This window comes from Ursus americanus, chromosome 26 (assembly GCF_024610735.1).
Source record: "Ursus americanus isolate L20-20 chromosome 26, mUrsAme1.1.p, whole genome shotgun sequence".
Lineage (NCBI taxonomy): Eukaryota > Metazoa > Chordata > Mammalia > Carnivora > Ursidae > Ursus > Ursus americanus.
In genome coordinates, this window is record NC_142152.1 from 6,908,957 (window position 1) to 6,921,948 (window position 12,992).

General features: G+C 42.1%; 1 protein-coding gene across 2 annotated transcripts in view; it reads left to right on the top strand.

Annotated features, from left to right (window-relative positions):
• Positions 1 to 12,992, top strand: part of DAAM1 (dishevelled associated activator of morphogenesis 1) — a 162,883-nt gene that overhangs the window by 121,115 nt on the left and 28,776 nt on the right. For both annotated transcript variants that reach the window (XM_045810547.2, XM_087855975.1), the window contains exons 13-16: positions 1,752 to 1,939; positions 2,478 to 2,777; positions 3,090 to 3,197; positions 10,717 to 10,823. In XM_045810547.2, the coding sequence (XP_045666503.1) occupies positions 1,752 to 1,939; positions 2,478 to 2,777; positions 3,090 to 3,197; positions 10,717 to 10,823 (703 nt within the window). The remainder of the gene's footprint in view (positions 1 to 1,751; positions 1,940 to 2,477; positions 2,778 to 3,089; positions 3,198 to 10,716; positions 10,824 to 12,992) is intronic.

A 12,992-nucleotide genomic window follows, 5' to 3' on the forward strand; every position in this document is an offset into this window, starting at 1 on the left:
CTTCTCCACGCTCCTCCTCTGTAAGATGCAGATTACACCCAACTCACAGGGTTCTTGCAGAGATTAAATGACAAAACTAATGTAAAGACTCTACCATAGTGCCTGGCACATACGGTTGCACAGTAAATGTTAGGGACTGGGGTAGGATTTAGGCGGCTGAGGTGGTACTAGAGATAATGGCCAAGGTCAGTGAGGTCACGGGGGTGTATAAGAAAGGAGATACTGTAGATAAAATTAATTCTTTTCCGAAAGCTTCAAGTAGCAAGGCTGTATTAAAGAGGTCACACGTTGATGAATCAGAGGGTGGAGGCTGTGAGGAGATGGGAAGTTCTTTGGACCTGAAAGGTGGAGAAAAATGGATGTCCACTGTGGAGAGAATCCTTTCGGCAGCAGCTTCACAGACCTGGTGTTACATCAGAATCATCTAAGGGGCATTTGAAAACAAATTCCTAAGCCCTGTCCTCCCGACCCATAGAACAGACTCCCAGAATGTTAAAATCTCTCAGGTGGTTCTGAGGCACAGCTGGATTTGTCAGAGCTTCATGACCAGTGATAAGGGGCAAGCCTTAAAATTGTGGAAGAGGAATGAAGTGGAGATAGAAGAAGGAAAATGGGGTGCAGTGAGGTCATTTTTGGACACATCTCTGAAGAAGTCAGGGACGCATTTGCAGAGTGGTAGAAGTGGGTTGGTCGTTATCCTAACCTCAAGGCTTTTAGTGGCTTGAACTCTTCTCTGTGAACTGATTTGGGGGGATTCAAAGTAAGAGATGGAGAAAGCAAAAATTTAAATGTGTTATCAGATTCAGAAAGAGAGACCAATTCTTTGTAGCTCTGCCCCAGTAGATTATATCTCTAGTGGGTTTACTAAATAAAAAGAGTAAGAATTGGGGCCAAGTATTTGAAATAAAAATCTGCAGCCTAAACTTCATTAGTCCTCTTTCTCAAAGCCCCTCACTCCTGTGAGGGCTGCAATCAGCAGGCATATTGGCAATGTAAATAAGCATTAGGCTAAATTGGATGCCTTGTTCCATTAGGGCAGGATTGGGAAAATCAGTAAAACTACAGTGGAGAGCTAATATTTTTCTCCCCAGATTATGATGATTCTTGTGCTCTGCCCTTAGGGTTTTTAATGCTAAGATGATAACATTTGCTTTCACAAGTTTTAAGAATTATTTGTCAGAAGCATGAAATACTTCAAGTCCAAGTAGCCTTCTGAGAGGAGAATGGGAGAGGGGACTCCGTCCGTGTTGGGACAGATGCGGTCTGGCATCAGCATCTCACAGAGCAAGATCCTCCCTTTCAGCCCTGTGCTCGTTGGACGCGAGCCAGCAACCTAGCTAATAAACAATGGCTTCTCTGGTTCTCATTTCTAATTTGTGAAAAGAGGCCCTTTTAATACGCGTTTTCCCTAGAGTGGGTAAAGGGCCATTTTTATGACAGGATCCTGAAGTAAATACCACAGGCACCATTCTCCCCACAAATAGGTGCTCACACTTGTGTCCATCTTCTGCACTGTGACTTCAGGGTCTCTTCTGTATTTTACAAAATGTAGCTAATAACATTGTTCATCTAAGGACCCCTCCAAGCACGAACACCACCGAGCCCGCAAGTCGCTCCCTTTGAGGGAGCGGAGGAATAATATTTACCGAATAAAGAGCCTCACAATCATCCTCAGCCAATTTTCTGTTTAGAGAAAGCGCTTCAGCTTGGAAGAGTCCCCTGTTTTCATGTCCCGTTGTTTTCTTGTGTAGAGCACAATGAGTTACAACAGAAACTGGAAAAGAAGGAGCGCGAATGTGACGCCAAAACCCAAGAGAAGGAAGAGATGATGCAGACCTTAAATAAAATGAAGGAGAAACTCGAAAAGGAGACCAGCGAGCATAAGCAAGTCAAGCAGCAGGTGGCGGATCTCACGGCACAGCTCCACGAGCTCAGCAGGGTGAGGGCCGGGGCCACGGGCCGGGTCTTCCGTTCCTGGGCAGCTGCCGAGGCCTCACTCTCCCTGGAGCCCCTCACCTTGGCAGACGGCTTCTGCCTGGGGGAATAAAGCCTCATGATTTATCACAGCGGTTGTAAGAGTCACTCCCTCCACTATCATGTGGGCTAGGCAGCGGAGGCCGTGTCGGGGTGTGCGTGTTAAATACAGATCCTCCCGTCAGGGCAAAGCCAGTCACATTGACTTCTGAAAATGAAAACTGGTTTTGTGAAAGCCAGACCATGGTGTTACAAGAAGTGAGAGATAATGTGAATGAATGAGTGCTTTACAAGTAAGCACTGAGGTGCCAAATACAAAGGGCGGATTCAGTCGTCCATGAAGACCCTAAAGTCCATTTGATTTACTGCCCCTTTATCTTCTCAGAAATGTGAATTTCTCTATAACATATATTTTAGGCAAAGTTTCAGACTCTCAGAATCATCCGAAGACTTGACTTCTTCCACTGACCTTCTCTTGTCCTATTTTTTTTTTACCTTTTCAGAGAGCTGTCTGTGCTTCAATCCCAGGTGGACCCTCCCCTGGAGCCCCAGGGGGGCCCTTTCCTTCCTCTGTACCGGGGTCCCTCCTTCCGCCGCCACCACCTCCACCCCTGCCAGGTGGAATGCTTCCTCCTCCGCCTCCTCCCCTTCCTCCAGGCGGCCCTCCTCCTCCCCCAGGGCCGCCTCCCTTAGGGGGCATCATGCCGCCTCCCGGAGCTCCACTGGGTCTGGCGCTCAAGAAGAAAAACATTCCCCAGCCCACCAATGCCCTGAAATCCTTCAACTGGTCTAAGCTGCCCGAGGTAAGCCATTTGTTCTCATTTTCCCTCTAATGGAGAGCATTAGCAGCTCACTATGTTGTCACTGACAAGGGAAACAGCCCTGGCTGTTAAATGATTCCATTTTCTGGTATGGACTCAGGTTCTCACTAGCTCAGATATTTACATGAGAAAGCTGAGATAAATGACATGTTGTTTGAAGCCAGCGCACTTTGAGCATCTGGTAGAATGAAAAATTGGGGACAGCAGCACTTTGAGGAAAAAAAATAAATAACCACGTCTGTTCTTTTTGTATATAACTGTAAACTCTAGCACTTATTAACTTGTTGTTTGCAGAATAAACTGGAAGGAACAGTATGGACTGAAATTGATGATACAAAAGTCTTCAAAATTCTAGATCTTGAAGACTTGGAAAGAACTTTCTCTGCTTACCAAAGACAGCAGGTAACATGTGCTCTCCAAGATGCTAAAAGAGTAAAAAAATCACGTCCTTGTGCACGGTCCCTGAGTCATCTGCCACCCCATGATGTGATAGGCATCTTAGTTCTAGGCTGTTGATGGAGCCTGCCCACCAGCGTGGTGTGTGCGTGTCCACGTGTGTCTAGGTGCCCGTCGTTATGTGTGTGAATGCGTGGCAGCTCATACCCTGGTGTGTGTTCAAGACTGGATCTCCATGGATGGAAGGAGTTCTGTATATTATTAGTACCACTTGTGCTTAGTCCAGATGGGTCACTGGGAGAAAATAGTACTAGGAGAGCTTCCTAACTTGTACTGTCCCCTCACGGGATTTGTTTCTCAAGCCATTTTAGTTTATCTGGCTTTTAAATATATATATCAAATGGTTATTATCAGAAGTGGACTGCCCTGAAGTAGATGGAGCCTTTTGAAGTGCAGACATTTGTAAATAACTGTAATTGAGCAGCTAGCTAGAACCCCAGAGAGGAGTTTTGACTGTGTGTCATGACCATGGTAGACTTCGAAATGGGGCTGGGAAGGCAAAGCAGGTTGGTGGAAGGCGCCGATACAGAGAGGACCAGAGAAGCTTCTGAAACATGAGCAAAGCATTTGTGATACTAGTGAGAATACTAGTGAAACTTGAGGGTTTCTGGTCCTCCATGCTGATGTGGTCAGGTAGTGAACGTTACGCTGTAAGCCCCAGTCACATCTGGGTGGGACCTCTTATTCCTGCAGAGGACATCTTAGTAGATCTTCCTAACACTGGACCAGAAGAGGTCACAGCAAGGTGGCTGGGTACAGAGAATTTCAGAAGAACAAGGAGAAGGTGGAGTAGGGTCCCAGTCAGTCAGACACCTGGGAAGGACAGCATTGTGTCCTGGAGTGTGAGCAGAAAGATCCTTCAGCGTGACTGAAGAGTTGCTGCGGAGAGTGGAGCAGGCCTTACTAGGAACTCGTGGATGCCAGGCATCTGCACAGGGGCTTTCCTTGGGCTTTGCTGGGAGGCCTTTCATGCCTGCATGACTCATGCCGGGGGGGAGGTGGGGGGTGGGTATCCTCAGATGAGCTGCACACTTCCTAGTCTGCTTAGGCTGGGCCTGGTCCCCAAGAAAGAGTGCCTGAGAACAGAACGAGCAAGCACCAGGGAGAAGATGGACCGAGGCTGGGGAGAAGCAAAAGCTAACAGGTTTTTATTTCAGAACCTTTGGTGCATCCGAAATTGAAAAGAAAAGGTAGTGTATGCCTTTTAGCCAGAATATTTCACCAAGAGGGAAGGCTTCTCTGCAGTGCATTTTATGCCTATGTTAGTAAAGCACAAAAATGCAGGTGGCTGTCTGCTATGGTAGCATGACCCTAAAACAGGAGCCCTTAGCTGGGACCTCCCTCCCTCCCCCATGAGTATGAAGCAGTGGTATGCACAGAATAAAGGAAAACAAAGAAGAAGAAGAAAAGACATGTCCAGTAGAAAGCAAGACACTTTATCCAACGGACAAACAAAGGGTATGTTTTAAGGCCCTCATATGGCAGGGGCTTGGATCAGCCTCATTCCCGATTGGCTGAAATGGGCCTCCTCTCTCTGTCCCTCTCTGCTACCCAGGAAGGTGTTCTCTGGGCCTTGGCATGAAGTTGTAGGACATTGTAGCAAATTTCCTAGTAGATTCAAATGATCTTCTGACCTCACTACACATCCAATTGATTTCCGATTTCAGTTTTAGTCACTAATACTGGTCCATTTCTGGTTGCCTAAGGGGAAAGTTTGAGAATTCAGAAAAGCGAATTGAAGGGAGAACAGCAGTTATTCCAAATGATGCTATTCAAGTCTGAGCATGTAGGCTGCATTTATTATGAAGGCAGGTGGTTAAAAGACCCAAGTTTACAAGAGTCGTAATTAACAGGCTTTCAGCAGAAGGTGCAGAAGGATGCTGCCAAAGTGCTCTGGGACGAATATGTGGACAGTCCTCAAGAGCTCTGGCAGACAGGGTTGCAGAAAGCCTAGCAGTTGGGTAATTGTCTCCTAGCAACCAATCGCTGTTTAAGTAATCAGTAGTCATTCCAGTCAGTATAGACCAGAACATTTCAGTTGTACTTAACACTAAGTAGACGGGTAAGTAAAATCATTTGTGACATTTTTGATAGCACTTTCTGGAAAAAAAATTTCAACACACTTGGCTCAGCTTAATTAAAGTATGTTTCCCCTCTTGGTGCAGCAATTTGAGATGAGATTTTTAAACCATAGATATATTTCCCAAATGAAGGTACTTTGAGCTGTTTTATTGAGTTTATTGAATGTTGAGAGACCCAAAAAATCTAAAGGTGCAGAGATTCTAGTAGGAATATGTAGGACAGAGTAAAGGAAATGGGGTGCCTGTCATTGAGTGTTCCCTAGGCTCCTATCTAATGGCAACGTCTAAGACCCGTGTGTTTTCGTTTTAACCCTGGCAATGCACTGTGTAATTATCATCACACTTGAACTGCTCTCTTTTCCACTCCCAAATGAATACTGGGAGCCTATTTTTTTTCTATGGCATCTCCTCTTTCTTCCCTCCAGTTATAAAACCCTTGTTAGACGATCTGAACTTCAGCCAGTTGTTTGAACAAGTTAGTTTCTGAGAGAGGCAGAAGAACACACGAATACCACTACCTGCATGCCTGTAACAAGAACACGACACAGAGTAAGATTTTGAACAAAATCTCAGGTATGAGATTAGTATAATTTAGGTGAATACTGATTAATGATATTTAGGAGATTTTATATAAATATGTACATATACACAAAATACGCCTGATCTGAGAAATATTTCAGCATTAAAATCAAAACAGATATTTATAATGTCCACTTTGTATATGAAATACTTCAAAGTTTGCAAATGTATTAAACTGTTACCCAGGCTTACAGTGTAACTTGGCAGTATAGAAGAGAGGACAGCAATCTGCAAACAACCATGATATAGACTAAAAAATGATAATATCAAGTATCTATTACATTTTTGGTGCTGAGTACAAAATGCACAGTCCCAATCTCATCAACCCCAAAATTTAATTCTCAAGGCGCTCTCATACTTACTTTTTCATTTAACCCTCACACTAGCTCTATGAGGTTTTATTCCTACCTCATTGATAATAGAAACATGGCTTAGAGTATATTCAGTGTCTGAACAGGTGGCACAGCCAGGTTACAAAGTGGCATAAGGTCTCAGGTTTGCTTTGTTCTTACGCGGTGGTCTCATTCATGGTGAAAGTCAGGCTTTGTAGAGGATTTTCTGTAATTCCAGTTTTAAGAATAAGAACATTTCTATTCAGGATTTTTTTTTCTCAGTGTGGATAGCAAAGGTGTGCAGAGCTGATTATGTAAGCTTATGTGCCACATGAAATGGAATTTAATAGCGTGCAGTTATTCCCCTGCTTACATTCCAGAAGTTCATTTGAAAGTCAATTTCTTGAATCTCAGAACCTCTCTTTGTTGTTGAAACTATATTATGTGTGATTTCCAGGTCAGCCACAAAAGACTTACTTTAATACATAATGTGCATTGCATAGTAGTACTGTTTCAGTTAAACAATATTCATTTTGGTTTTGTGGGAAATGTTGAGATGTTATGAATTCATTCTCCCTATCCATGCAGTTGGGTAGAGGAAAATGAATTTCCCATTTACCTAAAGGGAGTCATATCTTTGTAGCAATAAATTAACAGCTCATATCTCCATTCCTTCTCCCAGTTCTTTGCCTGAGGACACTCCTTCTTTATCAGCATATAATATAACATTTGAAAGCCTCTCTGCCCTGATTTAGGGAAAAAGGATAACTGTTATCCCAAGCTCCGGAATCTGACCTCTCCTGCTAATATGTAATAGACAAGTCATTCTTGGGCTCCCGTTTGGAACATTCAATGCTACCTTCTGATTGTTTTGTTTTGTTTTAATATAAACGGTCCAAATAATTTTTCTTTCTTATTTTTACATTTTCATTATTCTGTAGATCTAGATTTCACAGTTGAAAAATTATGAATTAGGATATTTATTTCAATAATCTTGGCCCTTAGCCATGGCACATGAAGAAAGAAGAGAAAATTTTGAATGATGGTTTTTCTTAAACCAAAGTATAAGGTAGAGGTTTTGTAATTGACTCCATGGTAAGAGTTAATTAAAGGCAAGGTTTTGTATAAATAGTATGTATTTATGTGAATAGTATGCATTTTCTAGAGGGATCCCTAGCTTTTATCAGATTTACAAAGGGACCTCAACCTCAAAAAGATTAAGAACCATTCAGGTAAAGATTATTATTTGTGAAGTGTTGAATCATTATGTCATTGCAGAACCTTATCTCTAAGAATCTATCAGCATTGGTTCCTGAAAATGCAAGTCCTAACTTTCTATTTACCAAGGCCCTACACCAAAAATCATCTGAAAAAATCAGACATCCTGTTAGGTAGAATATAGGTGATCCTGCGGTGCTTGGCCCAAACCAATTAGTGAGTGATTTAAAGTTTCAAAAAGAATGGTAACTTATTTGAATGAGGCCTGGAAGCATCATTATTTTTAACACCCCCATCTAATAAGCTTTGTGATTTAGTTTAATTTAATATATGTTGGTTAAAGGACCCCTGAAGAAGGGAAATCTTAAGGCTAACAATTAACTGAACTTTCCCATGGCATTCCTCATCCTCACCTCTGGAAAGATAAGATACATTACTTAGATACACTTACGCTGCTGCTGGTAACAAATGGGAGATCTTGACCAGTGTCCTTCAGCTCCGTGAAAAAGAGCAACAGGAGAAAAAAATGGTCTTGATCATCAGTTTGAAAGATCATTGTATTGTATGATAGCTTCTAAGTATTGAGCTCATAAATACGTGTCAGGTACTGTACAGAGTGCTTTACATGAATCATGTTTAAGCATCACAATAATCCAGTTGTGAATTCCATTTTGCAGATAGTAAGACTGAGCTGCAAGCCTCACACCGAGTAAATGATAGTTGCCTGATTCCATAGCCCACTACGGTAAAGGTCAGAAGTCCTAATTTTCTGACAGTGGGAACTTATGGAGCGTAAGTTGCTAGAGAACTTCATAGAAGTTTCTTCTTTGAAGGCCAGACAGTAAGAGCTGGCTCTAAATTCAACTAGCAACTTGGCTCTTTAAGAGAGAACAGTAGGATAAAATGACCACATGAAATTCACGTCACCATAGTTTTTTTCTGCCCTTGGAAGGAGAAACTGCTTTCACAGGGCTAGAGTCCTAAGGAGTTTCAGAGTGGAAAACCTGGTAGTTACAACCAGGACAAAAGAAAACCATGGCATCAGAGAAGAAGAACGGTTTCTTGTGGTTATCAGCTCATTTTTAAGTGCCATTCTAGAAAACCAATCCCTCCTTGTATGGGTGGAGAAAAGAGGGACACGTTTTGTTTCCCACTGGAAGAATGATGTGGAACAGCTCATCTGTATAAAATTGGCCTTGGCAGTGCTGCTAGGGCCAATGAGGCCTTCGGGACTCTGCTGAGCAACTGCTGGTTGTGCAAGCCGTTGGCCTGAAAGCTGGGGTGTGTTTTGCACACCAAAGCTACTCATTCCAGCATGGCAAAAATATGTAAGGAAAGCTGTAACTTTCTCTTCACATGTCACTTACTTCTTCCTCTTTCCCTTCTTCACTCCAAATCTTGTCTGGAGTATTTCAGGAAGGGGCTGCTGACTGTGCGTGCTTGAACAGCCCTCAGGCAGCTGGGACAGGGCCACCAAGGGGCTGCACCAACATGATCATTTATTGTCTCTTAATTGCACATTGTCTCTTTCCTCATACCTACCCACAGTGCCACCAGGCATTGTTTAGACTCTCAGGGGATACTGAGGATTAATATTATTGACCTATATTGTTGAACTTGTCTTTTGAATTTTCTTAATCCTTCCTTACGGCACAAGAAGACGGGAGATTATTTCAACCCCCTCCCCAAAAAAGCATATTTTGCTGGTAGACATGACCATGGGAGTAGTTTGCTCAAGTTGATGGAATTGATGTTTTTCTGCTTCAAATGAAAACCGTCATGTTGAATAAATGGAGCCCATTTTTCTTTCAAAGAGAATTTTTTCCTCTCCCAACTTGGGTCTTTCTGGGGTGTTCTAAGTCCTTTCTTCTCTGAAGTTGATTTGCCCCTGTTGAAAATTGTGTACAGCACATGTCATCTCTCTCTCCCCAGAATGCTTAGTTTCGTGCTCTTCATTGTATCTTCAGCCAGCCTCTCCCATCTTCATCAACTCTCATTGCTGGTCCTTGGGGCATAAATCCTCTCTTACCCTGTGTCACTGATTTCCTTGACTGCTTTGACTTTCTTGCACTTGTTGCTGTGATTTCTGAACTGCGTGTGTCTGATTTGCCTTTTCCATGCCTCTGCCATGGCGGTAGGATTTCTTTGTGAACAGTAACTCCAAGCAGGTAAGTAAGCAACTACTTAAACCTTGCTTACTATAACTTCTTGGCTCACTGTAAGCTCAAAATGTCTTGGTTATTCTTTTTTTTTTTTTTCAGATAGTGTAACGCAGTGCTTAGGTAATTCCGCGTTGGGTTTCAACTCTGACCAGATATTTAGAGGTCTGCCTGATCACATGGTGCCTCTTACTATAACTCCATATTGTCTTTGTTTTCCGAAACTGCTACACAGTTCCAGAGCTCTTTCGTTTTCTTACATTTTAAAAATGCCATGATCCATTTTTTAAATTGATTCTGACCTCTGATAAAATTAAACTTGCTATCTATCAGGTTAGTCTGTATTTTCACCTTGGTGCCCAGTTTACTCAAATAGTATTTTATATATAATTGGTTTTTTGCCTCTTCCACCATAAATTATGACTGGCCATCATTGCTTATAGCTTTTTGTATAGCAGCAGAGTATGCAAAGTAGTGTTTTGTTGTTAATTCAAGTAATTGAACTAATGCCTTGAACTGCCCCCTGTCTGTTATCCATCAGACTCCAGGGTGATGAAAGGTACCATCTGGGCTTGGGAGCTTCCTGTTGCACATGAGGACGTTTGGGAGGATTTATTGTTCAGCTTTTTGAGTGCTCAGGATGCAAATGGTTCTGGAGTGAACGGGCTCTGCAAAGGCCGGGACTGGCCATGGCAAGCCTCAGCCGAGCTTGATTCATAGTGACAGTTCTTCTGTCTGCTATCCATAGGGATTTGGGGGACAAAAGGAGGGCACCACTCACTGATAATTTATGCACGCTTAGCATCTTCAACTTAGAGATGCACTTTGTTCTTCGAAAACTGCTTTTTCCAATGTGGGTGGTCAGCTTTTCTTACTATTTCCCTTTGTCAACTCGATTTTAGCCCTTCGTTTCAATTCCACCACCTCCCTGTGCTCCCTCCCTCACCATCTCAGCTTCGCCTGTGTGTGTATGTGTGTGCATGCATGCGTGCGTGCGTGTGTGTGTACGTAAACAGAAAATATAAAGGAAGAGTGTGTGTCTGAAGTCAGAATGTCCCTGTTTGACTTTGATGGATTTCTTTCATGCTCTTTATAGAAAGAAGCAGATGCCATTGATGACACACTGAGTTCCAAACTTAAAGTCAAAGAGCTTTCAGTGATTGATGGTCGGAGAGCTCAGAATTGCAACATCCTTCTATCGAGGTATTGTTGATGTTGAATAAATATTTCTGGTAGGACCAACTTTTCTCTCCTGTGGCTCCAAACCACATGTTTGTACTTGTTCTTTTAATCGGACTCTGCTGAGATTCCGTTCTTTGGATTCTCTTCTAAGGTGAGGAGAACTCATGGCCCTTACTTTCCCTGAGTGGAATGGGTCCGAGCTAGATGCTTCCTTTCTTAGAGTTTAATTTCCACAGACTCCTGAAGTTAAAGAGCGGAACGTCCCGAGTCAATGTTTGTTTTTGTTTATTTTTCCAGAGAGCCTGTAAAATGGACTTTACCTTTATTTATATTTCCTGGCTTTAGAGATATTTTGACTGTTGAGTAACACTGTCCCAGAATCAGCAGCAATGATGAAAGCTCTTTGTTTCATTTTGCTTTTCTGTGTCACCTTTTTATACTTCAAGTTTATGATTTCATGCTCTTTTTGAACATTTTTATAACTAAAGAGATATGTAAATCTGAAACCCCAGTGAAATGCTAATTTATCCATTTCAGCCCTGTTCAGAAATCTTTCTCATAATTAGTGAACCATCACGGCCTTGGAACTTGAAAAGAAGAAAGGAAATTTGGGAGGCTGGAATCTACTCATGGCTTCAGGCACTGTGTCAGGTCGTCCTGGGCATTTCAAGTAGTTTTTCTGTGTCTCATCTTTTATCTAAAAGGGACTTTTATGTCAGGCAAAGATACCTAATGAAGATCCTGAATTTGGGGTTGTTAAGCATAAGCCCCATTGGTCACGTTCTGGAAAGAAAGTTGTATAGGTATTAAAGCTGATGTAAGGTGGCTTCGCTTTCAGGGAGAGTAAAGAGGGAAAGTGGCCGTTTTTGTTTTTTATTTATTCAGAGAGCACAAGCAGGGTGAGGGGCAGAGGGAGAGAATCTCAGGCAGACTGCGCTGAGCCCTGAGCCCGACATGGGGCTCGATCCCACGACCTTGAGATCATGACCTGAGCTGCAATCAAGAGTCAGACACCTAACCCACTGAGCCACCCAGGCGCCCCGGCAGCCTTTATTTTTTAGATGGTCTCACAGTGAGTTTCTTTTAACACAAAGTGCTGCTGCTTGGTTTATCGCATGGAGCTTGATTATTAGCCAGATATATATTACTCTAGGGAGCAAACAGATATATATTACTCTAGGGAGCAAATGTTTCTTTTAGTAAAAGAGAAACTGAAGCTTAGTGAGATCCCTGAATTTTAATATAACCAGTAAGGTAACATGAACCATCCTTTTAGCATTTCATTTCTGCCTCTGGCTGGAAGCTATGTAAATGGCCAGGCCCTGTCCTTAGCCCCATTTTTATTCCCTGAACACATGCTCAGGAAGATACCAATGAAATAATCTGAAGGTCTACTTATTTTTCTTCTATAGTATGTACAATTCATTTTGTTATAATTTCTTTTTACAAGTCACATTCTTAATAGTGACATTAAATGAAAATTTGGGAGAAGTTTTTTTTTTCCCTAAAGTCTAGACTTTCTGCCTATTTTGTGCTTTTGCAGTCTTGAGGAACACTTTTAAACAGCTTGACAAAAGGAGCTCTCACTCTGCATTTCTGCAGTGCTTAAGTGCTTATTGCAGTAAAATCTGTGACCTAGTTCCTCATAGACAGATTATTCTCAGCATGAGATGTCAATGAGGGTAATAACAGTAACACTACTTATAGATAAGGTTACAGCTGTTTCTGGCAAATTTCCCATCTCATTATTGAAGGAAGTATTTCATATTTGTAGTGTGTAATTTCCTTGTTACCTCAGAAGTGTCAGAGCCTAAGGTGACTTAGAACTTGAGTGTATCTAAACTCTCTGGAAGGTAATTTTGAGAAATTGCCTTGTATCTGTTAAATTGTCTATTAAAATCCAATTTAACGAATGAGTGTTATTGTAATGAGCATAATTAAAGAGCATATTGTACATAAGGTAATTTTGAGTCCCAGTTGACCTTACAGTAATTAGACCTTATGGATCAGGTTCTAAAACTTTCTTTCCCACAGAGGATTCAGCCCTACATGGCTTTTCTGCTCCATGATCAATAGTTGTACTCTTGTCAGGAAAGCACAGGACTGACCTGTAATGTGCTATGTGGTAAGGGTAACAGAAGTGAAGCGGATTTAGTTTTAATTAGGGTTATATTTGGTTGTTTATCCGGT